The sequence below is a fragment of the Urtica dioica genome, chromosome 5 (genome assembly GCF_054948205.1).
Source record: "Urtica dioica subsp. dioica isolate 48M chromosome 5, U.dioica_male_clone48M_v1_H2, whole genome shotgun sequence".
Classification (NCBI taxonomy): Eukaryota; Viridiplantae; Streptophyta; class Magnoliopsida; order Rosales; family Urticaceae; genus Urtica; species Urtica dioica.
This window is the reverse complement of record NC_142760.1, coordinates 2,088,719-2,111,302: the sequence shown is the minus strand read 5'-3', so window position 1 is coordinate 2,111,302 and position 22,584 is coordinate 2,088,719. Positions and strand designations below refer to the sequence as shown.

General features: G+C 33.5%; 2 protein-coding genes across 2 annotated transcripts; both read right to left on the bottom strand.

Moving 5' to 3' along the window:
• Positions 1–2,158: 2,158 nt before the first annotated feature.
• Positions 2,159–5,583, bottom strand: LOC149394791 (G-type lectin S-receptor-like serine/threonine-protein kinase At4g03230). Its single transcript, XM_089615116.1, has 7 exons — positions 4,208–5,583; positions 3,985–4,116; positions 3,632–3,831; positions 3,342–3,552; positions 3,010–3,247; positions 2,729–2,879; positions 2,159–2,636 (listed from the first exon to the last, which is right to left on the bottom strand). The coding sequence occupies exons 1-7, from the start codon at positions 5,451–5,453 to the stop codon at positions 2,340–2,342; spliced, it is 2,475 nt and encodes an 824-aa protein (XP_089471242.1). The 5' UTR covers positions 5,454–5,583; the 3' UTR covers positions 2,159–2,339.
• Positions 5,584–14,526: 8,943 nt separating this feature from the next.
• On the bottom strand, positions 14,527–18,653 carry TBL5 (TRICHOME BIREFRINGENCE-LIKE 5). The gene is made up of 5 exons (XM_089615115.1): positions 18,027–18,653; positions 16,739–16,931; positions 15,654–15,847; positions 15,093–15,251; positions 14,527–15,025 (listed from the first exon to the last, which is right to left on the bottom strand). Exons 1-5 carry the CDS (start codon positions 18,590–18,592, stop codon positions 14,689–14,691), a joined length of 1,449 nt encoding a protein of 482 aa, XP_089471241.1. The 5' UTR covers positions 18,593–18,653; the 3' UTR covers positions 14,527–14,688.
• Between the last annotated feature and the right edge of the window lie 3,931 nt (positions 18,654–22,584).

Genomic DNA, 22,584 nt, shown 5'->3' with positions numbered 1-22,584 from the left:
AAAGCAACGTATAAAAATTTTAAATTATAGCTTTTAGTTTTTTAGTTAAAATATTCAAAAACACATTTTAGCTTTTAGAAAAAGCAATGTTACCAAACACTTAAATATGATTTAACTTAAAAAAAATAAAAAATAAAAATAAAAAGCTAAAGTCAAGTTTAATAAATTAAGTCATAGAAATGTTTTGAATTGCAAAACATGACTCATTCTAACATCAATTATGGTGGCCCCGGTGTAACATATTTATCCTCCAAGTGACTCCTAGAAAAACCACGTAAGCAGTCAAATATGAAATATGATGAGGATTGCCAACGTGTCAATCAGAGATGACGTGATGTCCAAATGGATTTGTTGAGATTAGCTGATGTAATTACTAGATCACAAAATATTGAGATAAATGGTTGTCTATAAGTAAATTTGGACAACTTTTTTTTTTCCATAAAAAAAATGACAATGTTGTAAAAAAATCGAGTACTTTGAGACAAAATTTCACAACAAAGTATTGAGTTTTGTGATGATATTGTCACAATGCAATCCTAGTTATTGTCACGGCTGCCGGTCATGAAACTCAGTCCGTCATTGGAACTCGTCCTCGTCTTCTGAGGACCTTATAACATGCGACATTTCGAAGTGCCCGAAAATAGGATGGCAACTTTTTCGAACTTGTCGAGAATGTCATAAGCATTTAAAAAATACTTCATTTTTTTCATACGATTTGAATTTTCAATCATTAAAGTTTCCCTAACCTAGCCTAACATTATCGACCAGGAGATTACGCAGTGGCCACAGTTGTTACAAGGTCCCAAGAATCGCCCTTAACACTAGACCAAAAAACAAAAACAAACAAATGCCAAGCAAAATAATTCAAGAGTCTTAATTTCACACGTTAATAATTTGTGCATATATAGGTGGCATGAATATACGGTTGGTCTCAATATTGAAGAATAAGTCCTTGGTCATTGCCTATTTAAGGCCCTAGCTTTTTCCCTAAGAGAGTCATACAAACGAATCACTCACTTGAGATCGATTGGAATATATTTTCTGAAACATATTTTCATCATATTACAATGTCAAAAATGGCACTTGAGAATTGGGGTTCCGCTAGCGAATTCGAAACCAAGTGTTCGATCTACACTTCCTTGATGGAAGATCTACAAGATCATGTGGACAGTGCCAGCGATGAAGAGAGATTGGGTTGTATGATTCGGTCTCTAGAGGCCGAGATCAATGCGGGTACATCGGATTCTAATTACCAAGATTCGTGTTCGGAGTCTGATGAATCAATTGGCGATGAAGAAGAATTGTTCAGCTTTGAGCAAATGGATGATCTTGATGTGAGCGAGCTGATGGATATGGAGACAATGCCTTGCACGCCAAGCGAAGAAGATATGAATTTCGATATTTACATCTCTGAGGAAGAGATCATGAGCAACATGAATCTCGTGATTGGATTTGAGGCTAATATTTGTGCTCGAGGTTATGCTCAAGAGCATGAATATGGCTCTTTCTTAGTTCAAGAGATAGCATGTGATGTTGATCCTTTGATGGATTACTGATCAGTAGCAATAAATTAATGTCTAATGTACATAATTGTGATTGTAATTTGGATCTCAAGAGTTATAACAGCCTTTTTTTTCTTTTAACATGGATATAGATTATTATTTACTCAAATTTCGTAATAAGAAATATCTAATTTTATCTCGATGATTCAACTTTAATGCCTATAACTCGGTGGTAGTTAATGATAGCAGTTTCAAAGTTAGTGATTAATTTGGATGTTCAAGACTTCTGTTTTGATGTTACCATTCTTACTCGTATCTCTACACAAGTAATCAGATTTGGCTTATATAAATCAAAGTTGGGTTAGAGTCTAAATTTCCACAAACTTACAGAAATGCTCTTCATCTCATTTTCAGATTTCGTTGTGTTTATGCAGTTTGAACCCAAGACTTGTCATATCTGGTCGTGTATTTATAAGAAAATCGTTCATATACGGGATTCAATCCCGCCTGCTGCAACTTATGTGCTCGATCCATCTAGCAATTTACCATGATCTGAACGTTATCCATGGAGACCAAGACATTAGCTAGTTTCAAGCAGCAAGGACATAAACCAAGATCTTGAAGTTAGACCATCTATCGAGATAGGTTAACGGTTGATCCGCTTAGGGAAAACTAACATAATAATGGTACTTTTAATACCTACAAGTGTCAGCTATATTAAAGAAATATTACGAAATAAAAGTATTAAAATTTCGAACATTGTAAAAAAAATCCAATTTCTGAACCTGATAGGTTGCTCATGAGACAAGAGAGAGTGATTTTACATATGATTTGTATTTATCGGCCGTGTAGTGTGGTGGCTGTTAACGTGTTGAGGGACAATGGGTTAGCCGAAATTGGGGTTTGAAGTGATCTCCTCACAACAAAGGTCGGTTGCTTTGGACTTGGAAGGCTCGCGGTTTCATTCCCGAGCATGAAAACCACATTTGGCATCGCCGGACGATCGTTCGGGTCATCTTGTACGCACAAAAGTCCTACATTTACACACCTTAAGAACTCGCTTGTGTCACACTTCTCGCTCAACACCGCATCCATCATATCCAAAGGCTTATTGTCCTTCCATAATCTCCATGCCTAAACATACATCATCACAAAATTGATCCAAATTATATATCGACGAGTTGAGAAAAAAAAAATGTAGCACAACTACACCATACACTACTCACATAATCCACAAGGCTTAATGCTTGTTCCGACTGGTAAAATCCTGTATTTCGCTTCCCGCTGATGATTTCAAGCACCATGACACCAAAACTGAAAACGTCGGATTTGATCGAGAAAAATCCATCTATGGCATACTCTGGAGACATGTAGCCACTGCACAGTGATTTTATAATTTCATTTTTTTTTTTTTACTAACTCATTGAGCAGACTCGACTGAAAGCATGATAAAAACCAAAATAATAAATCAAAAAAGTTTAGAGAGAGGAATGTCACAAAAGCTTACTATGTTCCAACTATTCTGTTTGTGCTTGCCTCGGTTTGCTGACCTCCAACAATTCTAGCCAGACCGAAATCGGAAATTTTTGGGTTCATCTCTTCATCTAGTAATACATTGCTTGTTTTTAGATCTCTATGTATAATCCTCAGCCTCGAATCGTGATGAAGGTAAAGAAGACCCCTAGCGATTCCCAATATGATGTTAAACCTTGTCTCCCAGTTCAGCGACACACGCAACGTTTCATCTAGCAATTTTTTATGTTTCAAAAAACAAGCACAAAGATGAAAATATAACTAAATAATTAACTTGCTTGTTCGATTTTAGGCTGAAAAACTTACCGAATACAAATGAATCTAAGCTTTTGTTGGGCATATACTCGTAGAGCAAAATCTTCTCATCTCCTTCAGTAGAATATCCCAAGAGTCTAACAAGATTCCGGTGCTGAAGTTTGGCAATCAACAACACCTCGTTCTTGAATTCCTCTAAGCCTTGCCCCGAGCCACTTGACAGTCTTTTAATTGCGATTTTGTGGCCTCCTGGAAATGTACCCTAGAAAACACAATGAATTCCAATATCTCAGCGATCATATATGGTCGCGAGGGAAGATGAGATTTTATTTATTTTTCACCTTGTAAACAGGCCCAAAACCTCCCTGTCCAAGTTTATTTTCTTCGGAAAATTTATCTGTAGCCAGAAGTATGGTATCCAGACCAACAGAAGGTACATCTACGCCTTCCTTTTCACCTTCGCTGAATGGCCCTGACCTTAGGAAAACGGTTATTTGTTCCTCGGTGTCGTAAAACCCGACTGTCTGGCTTTCCATGTGGCCTAATTTAGAAAGTTAAAATTACTGTCATAGGATGACATCTCAAAAACCAACTGATAATTAATAAGAAGAACGAATTTTTTTTATCTTTCTGATTTCTGATGTGGTATCATCAACAAATTATACTTGCATACTTAAATTTGCAGAATTATTACCTTGCCTTTTCGCTTTTATTTTTCTTCTACGGAGATGACCACAACAAGCAAAGCTCAAGATGAGAAAAGCTAATGATATAGTTCCAAACACAACAATATATATCTTCACAGACTTCCGTTTATGGGCAGATTCTGCACACACAGATTTTTACACAATAACCTGAAGCATCAATAGTGCTTTTTTTCTTATCAAAATACGAAAAAAGAAAAGAAAGCCGGTCACCTGTCGCCACTCGAACATAGATAGCCTGTCCATGATGCCCCAGGTTTTTCAAATTCAAGAGACTTCCTGTCCAAATAAAACAATTTCTGTTCTGGTAGGCATATGCAGTGCAAGAGCAGGTATCTGAACATCTTGATTCGCATTCTACAGAACTCTCGGCACTGACGGTTTTCCGATATTCGGGCAACGACATGTTCTTCTCTACTAAAAATTCATCTCTCTTGCCATTGTTTTCAACACACTCCAACTCGGTCCTTCTGACGCATCCACCAGAATGATCCCCTGATTCCCAATCGCGTTGCAATTTTGGCTCAAACCCTTCTAAACAATGACAAAAGGGTAAGGAGCTATTGCTGCAGACTCCGTACGCCCCACAAAAGGCATACACATCACATTGTAGCCTCGGCTCAGACCAGAATACCGACAATCCCGTAGGCACACCAAGATTAACTTGCCGAAGTTGTCCTGAAACAGCCAACGTACATTTCGATACACGAACTGGAGAATCATCATAAAGAGAAAAGGTGAAATAGCTCTCATTGTTGTTTGAAACATAGCTGAAATTGAAGATGTAGTTGCGTCTCATCTCAGGGATCAGACTGAAAATTTCCCCGTTCCAAGCTCCGCTACTCCAGAAGGTCTTCGACTTGTTCCATTGTATCCCAAATGAATCGTCACTTGGATCTAGCTGAAGGGTGTATAAGCCGGGGGCAGGGTCGGTTGAGGATTTCCATGAAGTTAGAACTTGACTTGTTTTGGTGATCTTGTTGTATCTAAGTTTGGCACCAGGCAGAAATGTATCGGTGGGGTGATCAAAGCTTTGCCACAACGGCTCGGAAGAGTTTGACCCGACATAGTTGAGGACGAGATTCCCAGAGTCTAGTAGAACCGCTTGCACTGGCTGACTGGACTTCAAGCCACTCACGTTTGTGGACCATATAATCGAGCTCGACTCGTCATAAAGAACCAAGTTGCCACCGGAGATTCGTAGCTTCGAGTAAAAAGAGCATGGCCTTTCTCGGTTCGCCACCCAAACTGCTTTTTGTGAAGCATCCATCAGGGGAGATATGCCCAAGTAGTAATACTGATAGTCCCGTGGTTTAAAGAATTCGAGCTGGTAGATTCCGCCAGCTGAGAATATGGTTGTATGGCCAGAGAGGGATTGGTTCCCGGAGATTGAGTCAAGGGCCAGAGAAGAATAGGCGCACAGGAATAGAATGGCAACAGCAGATGTCGGGTTGCTCATTTTTATTTGGCGACAAAACTCAAACCTACAAATGAACGAAACTAAGCCTTAAGGCTGAAGTGTTTCTTTTTTTTTTTTTTTCTGAGAAATTTGTTGTCTATCTCTGTGAAATTATGCACGAACAGACTATTCCATAGTTGAATGAATGGCGAGAAATGAAAGACATGTCAAAGGTCTTCGCAATACAACCAAGGAAAGTTTCTTTCCACTTGCCGATTTGAAAAGATAGTCTCTCTCTCTCTCTCTCTCTCTCTCTCTCTCTCTCTCTCTCTCTCTCTCTCTACGGACCGAGATAGATTTTTTATTTACGTAACTTTTCTCATACTTGGAGAACCAGTGTGGTTCACTGTTTCATAATATATAAGATAAAAGTCCAAAATAGACTGCAAGTTAACATTTTGATTTGGTTTGATCCAAATTCGCTTTACCTTTACTTTACTGTTGTTACCGTATCGGGACTTTAATTTTGGGTGTAAACCGCTTATCGAAGGAGAAACCAAGGGGTATTAAAAAAAAAATCGGTACCGACAGAAAACCGTTTACCGTAGAGGAAACCGACAAAAAAGTAGAAAACCGAGGAGTATTCAGACAAATATTTTGTAAAAATAAACATACTTTTCATAGTTCAAATTTCATAATTCATACAACGAATACATGATATCAATTCATTATCAAATCATCATATTCAACTCAAGAACATCATTAAACATCATAAGCATCATATTCATCTCAAGAACGTCCACTCAAGAACATCCAAATCATCATATTCATTATCAAATAATCATCTACAACATTAAAAAAAAAAAAACCTCAGATTCGGATTAAAAATCAACATTTTAATTCGGATTAAACCTAAAAAGACATATAAAAAAAAAACCCATACAAAACAACCAATAAACTCATATTCCTTACTCAAACCCCTGGAATCATGGATTAAAGTAAAAAAATTATCAAAAAAATGAAAAAAAAAACCCCAAAATTTGAGAAACCCCCGTAACTTACCTACTGAAAACCAAGGAAAGTTGACAAAAAAGGATGCGACAAACGAAAATCACCGGAAAGCACCGAAAACCATCGAAAACTACGGGAAAGCACCGGAAAGCGCCGGTAAATTGGAACGAAAACGGTAATTAGCAAACCGGTACCGATCCTCTCCGATAAGGTGGTTTTCGGTCGGTTTACGCGGTAAGTCAATCTTTGGTTTAAGCGCATATAGACTTTTGTGTCACTCGCGTTCACGAATTTATTACGCAGCAAAAGTTTATTATTATACGCGTTAACACAGACGGATTTAGAAATTGTATTTAGTGTGGATATATATATAATATATATATATATATATATATATGTATAAATGTTTGCAAATTTTTAATATTTTTAACTATTTTTGTAAAAAAAAAATTAGTTATAAAGAGCAAAATAAATATTAAAATATAATACAACTGATGTTAACATTAAAAAATAACCTTTGGAAAATTTTACAGTATCAATAAACAATTGTAGTTAATGATATATAAACTTATTAGTATAATGGTATATTTAAAGTTTTTTTAATTAAAAGCACTTAAATTATAAAAGATTGTGTATAAAAATAAACAACAAATAATATTAATATTCAAATTACTAGGTCCATGTTAAATCATTGTTGAAAAATAAATATTTTTGAATAAACTAGAATAATAATAATAATAATAAACATTCAAAGATGTTTAAAGCATTATGGAGTTTATAATTGCAGCAAATTTTTAAATTTCTGTGCATTAAATTCAAAAGATTCAAACTCATGTTTAAATCCATTTATAAATAATCATGGTTGAATTCACAACATAAATATTATAATAATTTTGTAGTTTTCTTTAATATAGTATAAAGAAAAAAATATTTCCAATTAAATAATAAAATTAATTAAAAGATATTAGAGTTTGGAATTAAGAAAAAAGTTATATGAGTATCAAAAGAGAAATTTTATTTTTTAGACGTCACTTTATAATATAGCGACGTTAATTCTTTGTAAAACATAGAATATAAAGACATAATTGACGTCACTTTCTTAAACAGTGACTTCAAATAATCAATTATGAATAAAAATTCAATACAAACAGTAATTAAAAATTTTATTTCTCCAAATATAAAAATCATTAAACATCTACATTCATGTTTTAAAATATTTTTAAATAAATATTGTAAGTTTTAAATTATTAATTTCATGAAAATAATAAAGTAGACACATTTTTATTAATAAGTATAAATCTACTATTTTTAATTGGTTATTTAGGTAGAACATGAGCAATAGTAGTCAAAAAATTATTTCACTAACATTTTTAACTTTTTTTCAGTTTTGCTTATATATTATGGATTCAAAAGCAACTCAAATGCAAAATATGTTTATCTAAGATACATTCATTTACACACACACACACACACACACACACACACACACACACACACACAAATCATTCTTTATTACTATTATCTTGCTCCTCTCTTATTATTTTTCTCTCTTTTTGTTATTATTAAATAATATTTTTAGTTATTGCTTGTATTGATTTTTATTGATAATTGACTATTTGAAGTCACTGTTTAAGAAAGTGACGTCAATTAATACTTTATATTCTATGTTTTACAAAGAGTTAACGTCGCTTTATTATAGAGTGACATCTAAAGACCTGTTAATTAGCTCAAATCATCGAAACTCATCTAATTTCCGATGAGTTCTAATGAATTCATCGAAAATTAGAGGTTAAATTGGCTAAAAATGCATTTTTATCCGAATTGGAGTGAAAAGTCCAATTTTGGATATTTTTCAACTAAGAGGTCTAATCTTGATATTTTCCCAATTTTGAGATCTACAAAATGAAATTTGTCTATTAAAATACAGAATGCATTTATCTTTTTAAGCATTAAAAATGACTTTTTTAAGCAGAGATAAAAATGGTGATATGGGGAATGTATCCCTAGACATTAACTGCTAAATGTTGTAAAATATCAATCTTGTATGAAAAAAAACATATTTATATATATATATATATATATATATATATATATATATATATATATATATATATATATATATATAAAATACTTAGAAAAATATATACAAATTATTTTCACCCGATTTTTTGAGTGGGGGCCGGTCACTACTAGAAATATGACATTTAGCTACGGAAGTATTAGCGACGACTTAATCGTCGCTAATTTTTCATCGCTAATCACCCTTTTAGCGACGAAATTATCGTCGCTAATTATTTGGTGCCAAAACTTCTAAAGTTTCGCGGCAAAGACAATTAGCGACGATATTTTCGTCGCTAATTATATCTATTCGTCGCTAAGTTCGCGGCAAAGATAATTAGCGACGATATTTTCGTCGCTAATTATATCTATTCGTCGCTAAGTTCGCGGGAAAACAATTAGCGTCGCTAATAGTTTGGAATTAATATCGAATCAATTTCGAATTTTAACGAAATTTAAAGAGGGAAAAATCCCCCCAAAATAATTTAAATGAAATGATTTAGCGACGATTTTATCGTCGCTAAATGTTTAAAAAAAACTATTAGCGACGATTAAATCGTCGCTAAATGCCTGGTTATGAACTGAAAATTTAAGTTCATTTAGCTACGAATTTTAAACATTTAGCGACGATTTAATCGTCGGTAAATGTCTTTAAATACCAGATCGCGTATTAGTTTCCCTCATTTTTCCCAGACCTAAAAATTAAAATTTCTCCAATCTCTCCCAAAAACCCAGTTCTCCTCCGACGAACCTCCGTCCTCCGCCGTCGTCCGCCGTCCCCGAAGCTCCGGTAAGTCGCTATCTCCTCATGTCTCCCTCTCCTCACATCTCTCTCTCCTCACGTCTCTCTCTCTCCTCAGATCTGTCTCTCCGAAGCTCGTCGCCGTCCACCGCCGTCCTCCGACGTTCCGCCGCCGACGCCGAAGTCCAGCTCGTCCGCCTCTTCCTCCGCCTGCACGTCTCTTCCTCGATCCGCCACCGCCGGTAAGTTTATATATACATATAAGTTATATTTTATATATTTACATAATTTAGTATATAATTAAGGATATAAGTATTTACATATTTAGTTATAATTATATAGGATATAAGTATTTATATAATTAGTTATATATATAATTATTTAGGATATAAGTATTTAGTATATAATTTATTATATAATTTAGTATTTAGGATTTAATTACGATATAATTTAGGATGTTTGATAATTTAAAATTGTAAATTAGGATTAGAGATTAAATATGTATATAAGTATAGTAGATTAGAGATTAATAAATTAGGAAATGTAATTTTGTTAATTACGATTAGAAAATTTAAAATTAATGAATTAGTTTAACGAAAATTAGGTAGTTTATTTGAAATTAATTAATTGGTTATGGATTGAAATTGAAATTGGATTTAATTTTTGTTAGAAATGAATAAAAATGTGACATTAATTAAGTGGTTATAGATTTAAAAATGAATAAAAATGTGAAATTATTCCGTGAAATGAAGTCGCCGTGAGTTGTGTGGTCACCGGAGCAAGAGTGACAACCAGAGAAGGGGTGAGTGAGGACCGGAGAAGCTTATTTTGTGATTGGAGGTAAGGAATTTCCTCTCCTTGGACTAGGTTGAAATTGAATCTAGGGTTCATAGCAAAAATTGGGGGGTTTTGAATCCGAGTTGTATATGTGAAACTGATGAGTTTTATGTGGTGGTGGGACTTGATTATTGATAAGTATGACATAAATTTGAGGATTGAAGATGAATTTCTCGTGGTGATTTGAATTTTTTGGCCGAATTTCAAGGCTAGGGTTCGTGGAAGTTAATTTTTGGGGCTTTTTTATTTCTTAAGGCTTGTTTGTGATCATGAGACATTTATGAGAGTGTTTAATGGTTGGGTGATGATTGTAGGGCATGTTTTAATTTTTGTTGAATTTTTTTGGACGAATTTTGGTTTGGAATTGTGTTGGACGTGTGAATTTTGAGGTTTTGTTTGGAATTATTGAGACTTGTTTGTTGTCTTGGCCGAGTGCTCGTTTTTGCCATGTGTTATCTTGGCCGAGGATTTGAGATAGCCGTGTTGTTATTTTTGGCCAAGGACTTGTCTTGACCGATTGCGTTTTGTGATTCTGAGCCTCGGGTTATTTATTTTGGTGATTTTGATGAGGATTCGCTTGTTTGGTTTAATGGTTGATTGAGATTGATGAAATGTGATTATTCCGTTTCGCGTTCGATTTTTGAAGTTGTGATTGGATTATGAATTAATTTGAAAATGGATTTGACAGTTGAGTTTTGAAATCAATGAATAATGATTTGAGATTGATTTTTTTTTTGTTCGGGCTCGGCTTTTTGCTAGTTAATCTTGAAGTTGAAATTTATGACGAGTTAGAAAGTTTTAATGACAAGTCTATAAATTTTTATGACAAGTCTAAGGATTTTGTGACAAGTTAGTTTGATTCGTGTTTGGTTGTGTGACTTGTTCGGGTTCGCATAGTTCGCAGCAGGCTCCGTCGACCCACAGCCAGCAGACGACGCCCGGCGGTGTCAGTCGGCTGATGAGCAAATTGTAATCCCGCCGCACCATGCAGAGTTTTAGCGCCAGCAGAAGAGCGTTTCACGTCGAGGCGAGGGAAAACGAGTGGCGGGACGACGAAGCAAAGGTCGCGACTAGTGTTTTATTACATATTTTGTATATAGTAGATTTTTATTTGCATATTTGTCGATAATCGAAATCGTAACCGTATTTTATATATAAGTTCATTTCGATAATATAATTTGATTTTTATTTGATTTTTCATTTTAGAATTTCATAAACGAAAAACAAAATAAAAAATAAATAATTAACGACGATAAAAATTAATAATTTTAAAAATCGAAAAAAAAAGTTTGTAATTAGCAACGACAAAGTCGTCGCTAATTATTAAAAAATTAACTTATTAGCGACGACTTTATCGTCGCTAATTCGCGCGCGAAATTTCCCCGCGTCAATTAGCGACGATTAAGTCGTCGCTAAAGAATTAAAAAAAATCTCGTTTAAACATTTAGGGACGACAAAATCGTCGGTAAATATTTAGCGACGATTAATTCGTCGCTAAATATATTTAGGCACGGACATTTAGCGACGATAAAAATCGTCGCTAAAATCGTCGCTAAAGAGATTTAGCGACGATTAATGGGTTATTAGCGACGAAAAAAATCGTCGGTAATAGTGAGATTTGTTGTAGTGGGTGCCCCCGCTTGCCCCCTCCTAGATCTGTCCCAGCTTAAGCATTTAAGTTTGACTCAGACTGCGAAAATATCGATTTGTAACTAATTAAGAGATATTCCAAAAGTCATAGCCGAAGCATCGTTACCATCAAACTGGGTTCGGAAGTGCGGGATCGTTGAGGACAAAGCCGAAAATATAACAGCTGGTCCAATCCATCATTGTCGTTAGTGAGTTTGCTGCTACAGATCCAGTAAGTTCTTTTCCAATCAAAATCGAGATTTTGATTATAGGTCAAGCATTTTAGCTCCAATTTTTTTCATTAGAAACTTATTATTAACCATGAAATTCAAGATTACTCAACATTAACAGACTATATATCCAAAAGTCCAACCAACTCAGTGTGTCAATTATGGTATAGTTTGAGATAATGGAATGTAATCACATATATGAAAACATAAGATTATAATATTTTGTTGTAAAATTTAATATTTTACATAAATTCATGAAAATATTATATTATTGTGTCTTATTTGACAAGATAAAAAAACAAGATAAGTATGTCCTTATAATAATTTATAAAAGAGACAAACTTATTTACAAAAATTAAAATTATTTGGATTGTATAATAAATATATAAATAGTTCTTAAATAAAAATGTGAAAAATAATCTTTAACATCTAAAAATGAAAAATAAAAAAGCTTATTTAAATTTAACCACAGAATAATTTTCAATTTCTTCAAGGTAATTTATAATACTTATTACTTAAAACACTAGAATAAATGTGTGAATAAAAATGCAAAACATATAGAGAAAAAAAAAATTGGCATGAGAATTGGGGCATAGTTATTTTTTATTTTTTATGTTTAAAGTAAAGATAATTAAAATAACAACTTGTTTATTATAAATATATAGTACCAGTATAAAATTTATATTTTGAGTTAATTTATTGATATATAAACTTAACTAACAATATAATATATAGTCAAATTTGATACATATACACAGGCATATACGCACATAACTTATAAAGATAATTTATAACATATACTATATGACTAAGTCTTCTATAATATAACATAACAAGCGATATACCGCGCGTTGCAGCGAAATTAATCGATCCATTTAAGAGCATTAAATTTATATTTAAAGCATTAATATATATAATAATATAAAACTTTTTTCTATATAAATTCCACTTAATATGTAGTATGGAGAAACATATATTTAATAATAATAATAATAACAATCTCTTAACAAAAATATTATATATATTATTATTATATATTTAAATTTAAGTGACATAATTGTAAAAAATTAATATTAAAGGATTTTAATCATAATTTTAAAAATGTAAATGGTTTAGGTTATGATATTTACTGGTATTTATGTAATTTCAGAAATTTAAAGTGATATTTATGTAATCTCATAAACTTATATGGTATTTATGTAGTTTTGAAAACTAAATAAGTATACATGTGATATTGTATCATGAACAGTAATATGTGTCCATTGGCTCATTCTCTCCTTTATGTTATGTATATAATATATATATATATATATATATATATATATATATATACACGGTTACTTATGTAATTTTAAAACTTAAATAGGTATTTTTGGAAAATTTTAAGAGAAAAATTCGGTCACTGTAGCATGAACAATGAAATCCGGGTTTTGCTTTATATATATAATAATATGTATATATCTATATATATACAAGCAACATACCCGCCCGCGCTTTACAGCGGGATTCATTGATCCATTTAGATATGAACATTAAATTAGAATTTATAGCATAACTATATAGAGTAATGTACAGCTAATTTCTAAAACTCCACTTAATATATAATATGTAGAAAAATATTATATTTAACTACATCTTTAAAATAAACAATACCTTAACAAAAATATCATAATAAAATATACTCACTACTACATATATAGGTATCAGGTGCGAAATGTCGCACCTAATGCCAAAATGTCACACCTGAAAGTTTTTCAGGTGCGACTTTAGGTGCGACAATGTTGCACCCAAAAGTCCGTCGCTAAATCTCTACCGCAAAAAAAAAAATCGATGCAAATATTTCTATTTTATTTCCCCAAATCAATATAGCGACTCGACATGATATTTTGACGCGACATGTCGCGTCTATTACCAAACAAACTTACTAAATAGCGGGATATATGTCGCGGGTAAAATTTTCGTGAAATTTTGTATCAGACGCGATAAGTCGCGTCTGAAACACGTAACCTCGTGTCTATTTAGACGCGACTAGTCGCGTCTGAAAATATTCGAGTCTGAAGCTTTAATTTGTAGCATAACAGACGCGAGTTCTCGCGTCTGAATCTTGAGCGAATTTTTTTTCCGGAGCAACTACTTTCCTTTTTATTTCCCCAATTCAATATAGACACGACTTTATGTTATAGACGCGAGAAGTCGCGTCGGTTGCCAAAAAAATTAATAAAAAGCGGGATAAATGTCCCAGTAAAAAATTTGCTGAAATTTTGTATCAGACGCGACTTTTCGCGTCTGAAACACTATAAGTTGTGTCTAAATAGATGCGACTACTTGCGTCTGAAACCTTTCGTGTCTGATGCCTTAGTTTGTAGTAGTGCCAAGAGTATATATCTCTAGTTTTAATCAATGATTGGAAAATTAGCGAGTTTCATCATTCGGCAGACACCAGCTAGCGAAAGACATCTAATTCATTTCGTTCTCCAAAAAAAAAAAAAAAAAAAAAAAAGGAGAAAACCAATAGCTCCGGAGAGTTACCGGCGAAATCCGGTGGTATTTTAATTCAATTTGGTAAGATTTCCGTGGGAAATCAGCAAAAATTTGAAAATCAATAGAAAAACGAAAAAATCGGCAATATAAAATTTCGCTGGTATTTCCGTAAAATAGAACCACTGGGCAATCATTAACAACGGCCATTTTAATCACTCATCTAAACCAAGTCAAAAGTCCATATTTCAAATTTTACCCCTAAGAACATACAGTACAAGAATACAAAAATATTTTCTCTCTGTGGGTTTTACTTGCTTTCCAAACTGGCTTGGTGTAAAAGCAAAGAGGCGTAGATAAGCTCATTCCACGTGTCGGGAACCCCGGGAAGACACCAGTGGCTGCAATCTTCTCGCCTTTTCGAAACCTTTTTACCCGCAGTGAAATTTTTTCCGTAGATCGACGGATGACCGTCCTTTCGAAAATTGGTCAGCTTCGTTACATTCAACAGTTTCACCGGAACCTTCATGTCTCTGATTGTTTCCTCTACTATCTTCATTTTCACGGGAAAATTATCAAGAACAGCCCCGCTAAATGCTGGTTCTGTTTCCCCGTTACACGACCCGCCGGAATCCCAATCCCCACCTCTATATCAGAGGAGTTTAAATTAGGTGATCAATTGTATATGAAAATTTCTAAAATACAATAAATTACCTAAAATGTGCGGAGGAGTATCCGCGGTAGAAGACCAACTGCTTCTTCAAGTTAATGTTTTTATCGATCCATAAAGCCCAAGTTTTCAAGGACCTTCGATAGGCTTCGACCGCATCAAATTTCGGGTAAACGAAGTCTCCCTCTTTGTAATAGTTTTTCCTATAGCAAGTAACCTATTAACGTTACATGAACTTCTTTAGAAATTAGTGATTCGCTAAATCAACAATTTAGCATAAACAAGAGAAAAGGGAAGGGAAAGGAAAAAAAATTCATTACCAAAACAAACTTCTTTAACAAGTCATAAAATGTCTTTTCATTTACACCCAACAGAATAATTTCTTTCATCTCAAGCAAGGCATTGCTTCCTAACATTTTTGTTATTTTATGTATATATATATATATATATATATATATATATATATATATATATATATATATATATATATATAAACATAAGGACAAGTGTGGTTTCTATTAAATTATAAAACTGGGCAGTTTGTCGTAACGTGGCAAGAGGAAAATCATAACAACGGAAAACAGGGATGAGATTGCAAAAATTACCCTCGAGCGGTCTTTCCATGAGTCCACCAGTGACCCGTATTAAACACGAGAATGTTGGCCCGTTTCCACCGAGGAGCCGACTTGTCTATTCGGTCGATCGAAAGAGTTGGATTTGAATTTCCATCGCCGTTCACTCGGACTCCTTCTCTCACAAGAAAATGCGACCGCACAAAGTCCACCGTACAGTTGTAATCCTGCCCGATGAAGTATTTAGATTCAGATTCGGATGAGAATAAAAATCAACCAGGATTCTCTCACTGTAATAACACCCGAAGATAAAGAAAGATCCTTAAGAAAATTTTCTAATATTATGAAAAAAAAAATCATATGGCTACTATTGAATTTATGACTACATTCGGTACAACAACTACCATTAACTATTAAATCATCAGAAGCTAATAGCGAAGAGACATGTTTATCGAAGGATAATCTTGCATGATTGAAAGAAAACAAAAACTATACTCTAAACCCATGTTTATGCATTATCTATATAAATAGCTTTGTTGTAGCATTTTGTTGAGCATTCTATTATTTTTTTAAAGGGATTTTTTGCCAGTGGGAATTGAACCCATGACCTCAACTTTGGAGGTGGTGTAGAATTACCACTAGACTAAACTAGACCACAGCATTCTGTAATTCTGTACTCGTTGATATATATATAGAGAGAGAGTTTCTGAGTGATCGTGAAATCTGAGAAGTACAAGGAAGGGTTCTTGTTCTGTATGAAACACCTTGAGATTCTGTTTTTATGAAGGATTGATCAGGTTGTGATTAAATATCGGGATTTCTTCTTGAGATTTCTATTCAGCTTATTTGTAATTTATTCTTTGAAGATAGAGGATCAAAAATAGGGTATCTCATGCCAAGATTTGGAATAAGATCATATTGATCTGAACCACGGATTAATCGCTGTGTTTTTCATATTTATACTTCTTGGCCATCAAACTATTCTTCATTTCTTGTGCAGCAAGTTAGCTCTGGTTTTGTGTTTTATTCGTTGTTTCTATCTTTCATTTGGTTATTTCCATTGTCTAAAAATGTGGATTGATATGAATGGACGAGCACAGTAAAGTACAATTCATTACCTCAAATTTGAAAACGTAATAACCTCTTCCCTTTGTAATTTTATGGCCGTGTGCTTCGTACATGGTGCTTTTATTGCTCAAACCCTCGCGTAAAAGGCATAAAATCGACTCATACTGGTTCCTATTCACCGAATCTCCAACCAACATCATCTTCTTCCCACGGAGTCTCTCCAGGAACTTCGAAGCATCGAATCTACAAGAAAATAAAAAAAGGCGAACATAATGAGGAAGAGTGGACAGATCGATAATCTCTAATCCTTGTTTATGTCCATGTCATTTGAGACTGCAACGACATATAATGGTTCTATTATTCCATATCAATTCGAAAAAAAATCTTGCAGTGTTTTATATCGATACTTAGAGGTCACTAGTCTTGCACTCTTTTTCGGTCCTTTATCAATCAAATACGTTGAAAATAAAAAAAAAACCGATACGGGCAATAAGATCGAGTTGTATTCTTGGATCGTAATTAGCATGCAAACCTTAGAAAATAAGCTCGCTAAATAATTCGCCAATTTATATAGTAGATAACTTTCTAGCCGTAAATTAGGCAACGCAAAAAAAAAAAAAGTATAACTTTAAATACAGCTTATAAACTTTTTGTCGTTAATATCCTAATCTAGTAGATATTGAGTTTTCATATCTGTATTTAAAAGTACCAAAGGAAACACAATATTATCCATGAGGGCTTAAAAAAACTCACTAGCACATAGTTTTACAGTACATTCGTTCTCTTCATAACTACACACACATTCACATAGAAATATCAGCCTTCAATGCTGCTGCAAAATCTTGGAATATAATACATCATCTCATATTTCCAAACCAACAAATTTAATACTTTGAATCATCAAATGGCAAGATAAAAAGAAACCAAGCTAAGTCACATCACTCGGAGTCCTAATCTTCACGCAAAAAAAAAAAAAAAAAAAAAAAGTGCGACAGCTAACTCTTAATCATTCCAATTATGAAACTGAGTCTCAAAAGCAATTGACAATGAGATGAGTAACTCAAAATCAGTTCTGGTTCGATGTGAGATTCTTAACATATCTCTTTGAGTGAGCCGAATCACATGGATTGGATCAAAAGTAGAGCATTATAACATGCTAAAGATTGGTCTCATGAGCCATGACCATTTCAGTGACATATTTTCAGTCTTTTTAACATGAATTCTTGTCAACAATTCCTAATTAGTTCTTATTTTATTGTCAACCTAAGATTCCTAACCCTAACAAGCTTCAAACACAAATAAAAATGACTGAACTGATTGAGAGAGAGAGAGAGATACTTGGGAAGATCACAGCCGTGAGGCTTCCATCGCCAATGGAGATACGCCGAGTCAGCTCTCCCGTTGGCTTGGCAGTCAAAAGCCTCGTCAACGTACGGACAAGACCGAGCTCCGTACAGCGGATATCTCTGCTCATCGTCTCTCACCCAAGTCCCGCTGTAGAGATCGCAGTTCTCGAGCCCTCGGATCTCGAATCCCCAATCGGCTCCTTCGTTTTCCCGAACTGGATTTTCGCGGCTTTTCTCTGCGAGCTCTCCGCCGAGGATCTCAATGCCGGTCTCCGCGTGGTCCGTGGATGGCTGAGGCTCTGGAGATATGGGAGCGGAGACTGGTACGATCGTCGGTGAAGAGGAAGAAGATGAAGATGATGATGATGATGATGATGGTGATGATGATGATGATGATGATGATGATGACGACGATGGTGTTTGGGAAATGAGATCTCTGTAGAGAGAGAAAGAGAGAGTTGGTTCGAGAGCTCGTTGGGTGAAGAGAAAAATGGTGAAGAGGAAGAAGAAGAAGAGGAGAGTGGGTATAGCGAAGCGATTCGTTGCTGTTACTGCCATTTATTTTCCTTCGTTCAACTTTCAAAGAGACACTTGAGAAGAGTGTGTTTTTATTTACTTATGCAAAGAAGTGTCTCTGTATTCATGGTTAATGGGGACTAAACAGAATTTGACACTGTAATTAGTAAACTCATGCTAATTACCCGAAATCAACAGAAAACTTAAAATGAGACAAAGAAAAATTAGACGAATTAAGCACTTAAAACCAATAATCGAAATACCGTTATCGTTACCGTTCCAAAACTCAGATTTTACTGATATTCGAAGGCAAGCCAGATAAATATCGTAAAATTAAAAAATGAAAAGGAAAACTGTACGGTTGAAGAGAAATACCGTCAAATAGCGCACTTACCGAGATGAATGTAGTAAATAAATAATTTTTAAATATCCATACAAACATAGGATAAAAATATAAAATGTCTACAATAATAGTTCAACAAAAATTCAACACAAACTTAATATCATAATTCAGTACAAAATCAAAATAATCGTAATATTCAAATTATAAATCAACTATATTCAACAAACACACAAAATTGACCTTTTAAAATAATGAAATAAAAGCCAATTAAATATCTTAAACGCTGAAAAAGTTGTGTACTTAGAGCTTTTTCCTCTTCTTTTGCCGTTACACACGTAAAGACAAAGTCAGTTTTTTTTTTTTTCTTTTTCTTGCTGAAACAAACCAAAGTTCCTGTGGGTACTTGGAGCATTTTCCTCTTCTCTTGCCATTATACACGCACAGACAAAATTAGTTTCTTTCTTTTTTTTGTTGTTGCACGCTGCACCTTCTCAATGAGTGACATGAGCTTCATCAAAGACTTAAAATTTAAGTTAAATTTTGATTCATAGAGTTTTATTTATTAATATTTTATTTTCATAATCACCAAATTGTTTTTATCTCAAAATTAGTGATCATCGGAGAAGTTTAGAAACAACAAGTACATTGAATCCAAGATGGGGAAAGCAAAAAAAAGAGAAAAACAATCATCTATTGACTTCAAGCAAAGATTTTATCTCTCTAACTTGATTATTTTAAGTGTTGGTGATTTAGTTTAGTGCATTTACGTAGTTTTTTTTTTTTTTTTTACTTGTTGTGTGATTTAGAACATAGAAAAATCATGTCTTGTCGGAAATATGTTTCCGGTTTTGAAAAACTTAAAAAAGAAGAAGAGATAAAGAATTGGTTAACTCTCAAAAAGGAGCTCTTGAAAAAAATTCTAAAGTAAAATGTAATGGAATGGAATCTTGAATCTTGAAGATGTGTTAAAATGTAATGGAATTTCTGACATTGATAGGTTAGATTTGTTTTGTGAATTAAAAGTGATAAGAGAAATTTTGGTGAGGGAATATAGTACTCGAATTGAAACACTTGATTATATTAAAAATGTGGATTATTTTTCAAATGCATGCATTGCTTATAGGATATTACTAACTATTCATGTAACCGTGGCTTCCGTCGAAATGAGTTTTTCAAAGTTGAAATTAATAAAATCTTATTTGAGATCAACTATGTTGCAAGAACGGTTGAACGGGTTAGCTATGTTGTCAATTGAAAAAAAAACATGTTATCCGAGCTTGAATTCAAAGATCTAATTAATATGTTTGCATCACAAAAGGTTAGAAAAGTTCAATTTTTATAAATATTTATTTGCTAAATCTTTTGTTTGTGTGTTTATCTATTTGTTAGGTATTTGGATCGAAAAATGGACAAGTTGAAGACGCGTGCTCACAAAGATCTTAATATATATTTTCTCTTTTTTTCTTTTAAGTTAAGAAGATAATATTAAAAATTGTTGTTAAAAAATTGATATTATTACTTTTGAATTTTATATTTATTTATTTTTATAAGGCCTCATTTCAATGTTTCGCTTAAGGCATCGACAATCATTGGGCCGGCCTTGATTCAAATCTAAACCCTATTTTTTGGATTCAACAAAAAAAATTGGAAAAGGCTAGATACAAACTCTATTTAAACACAATAATGAAGTTAGAAACTAAGAATTTAAACAAAATCATCACAAACAAACGATAAATTTCGTAAAGAACACTAAATATCATCATATTTTAAGAATTTCCAGTATTTGACAACTTACCAGTATGTTTCCATCGGAATGCGTGAAAATTTGCATAAAAACAACCGGAAAGTTGAAGGATTCCATGGAAAATTCCGGCCGTAAAAGTAAGATCTGAGAGAGATCGATGGATTTCTACTACGATTGAGGTATTCTTGATCAAGTCTGTTCTTTTGATATGGTAATCCTCTCTTTGGAAAATTATTGTTATTATTTTATGTTTATTTGTGTTAATTTCGTTATATACATAGATAATTTTTTATGGGAGCTTGAGTATAATACCAATTAGAAACATAAAATTGTCAAAATAGTCAACGTCAGTTTTATTTTGTACAATAGTCGATAAACCACATAAACTCACTTGAAGAGACAATAATATCCTACATATAAAATGAAGGATTTCCAAATATAAATTAGTTAACAAAATTAAATAAATAAATGAAAAATATTAAAATAAATAATTCTTTCATTAATAGATTAAAAAATACTCTAAAGATATTATGAGATCTTCACTGTCGATGTATACTGCCGGTCTTCAACGCCAAGTCGACTTGCGCAATTTTTCACCGATCTTCATCGTCAATCCGTTTCAAACTGCCAATTCTCCGACCCAGACACGAAGTCGTCAATTCTCCTACAAAAAAAAAAATTGAAATTAATACTAATAAACATATTTAAACAAAATTAACATGAATTATTCGGAATTAACATGAAATAATTCCAAATGAACCTGAAACTTACGAAAATAAACAGAAATAAACCGAATTAACACGACTAATTCCGAATTAACATGAAATAATTCGAAATTAACCTAAATTACTTACAAAATAAACAAAAATAAACCGAATTAACATGAATTAATATGCATTAACATGAATTAATACGAATTAACACAGATCAACGCAATTAAATGTTTGATATTCCATTCCTCTTTGTCTCCCGCTTTAGTAATGACCAACACAAATTTACTAACATTAAAGCAGATATATGTTGTAATGATGGATATTTCGTTCCTCTTTTTATGTTTAGGTGGTTTTATTGATCGATTCTAAGAGTGATTGATGTAGAACAATTGAACACCCTGACCTCACCGAAAAAGCAATTCAATGTCGCAAAGAGAGAGAGAGACTTACTGTTCTTAATTGGAACCGAATTTGTGGTTGAAGACGAGCGATGACGAGTCATCCACAAGCATGAACTCAACGATGACGGCTTAGATCTGACTTCGTGGTCGATGACGAGCGATGTCAAGTCGCGTATCTGACTTCGCAGTCGAGCACGAGCGACGCCTAGTCATCCACGAGCATGAGCTAGGCGATGGTGGAGGAGTCGGTGAATAGGAAACCGATGACGAGGGAAGCGTTGACTCTAGGGAGTCTTCATGATTCTCGAATGGCGCAAAGGCAGCCTCACCCCACCGACTCACTCTTCATCTTCTTCTCCTCCGTCGACGGAGAAGGATTATGGATCCTTGTGTCCAACGCTCCACTTTGAATCATTTATTCGATTTATTCTATGGAAGTTAAAACATATATTCTTTTACACATCCCCTTTTTTTATTGATGTTGACAAAAATAATGGCTTGTTTTCCTTATTTTCCTTTCCAAAACAATGACATATAATAACTCTATCACCTACACCCCCTATAACAATTTAAGAAAAAAATAATAAAAAAAGAAAGGGAATAATAAATATTTTCAAGGGTGATGTAGCTAAATAGCTAATTTAAAGTTATGAATTTGCAAAATAGCCAATGTTTGTCTTAACTAAGTGAAATAGCCAAAATGTGCAGCAAGTTGGTTTAAAAAAAAAAAATTTGAACCCAAGATTAATTTTTTTGAAAGTGATAAATTGCTTATAATAATCGTCAAAAAATTAATCCTGGCAGTCAAAAAAATTTTGAAAACGTAAATTTGG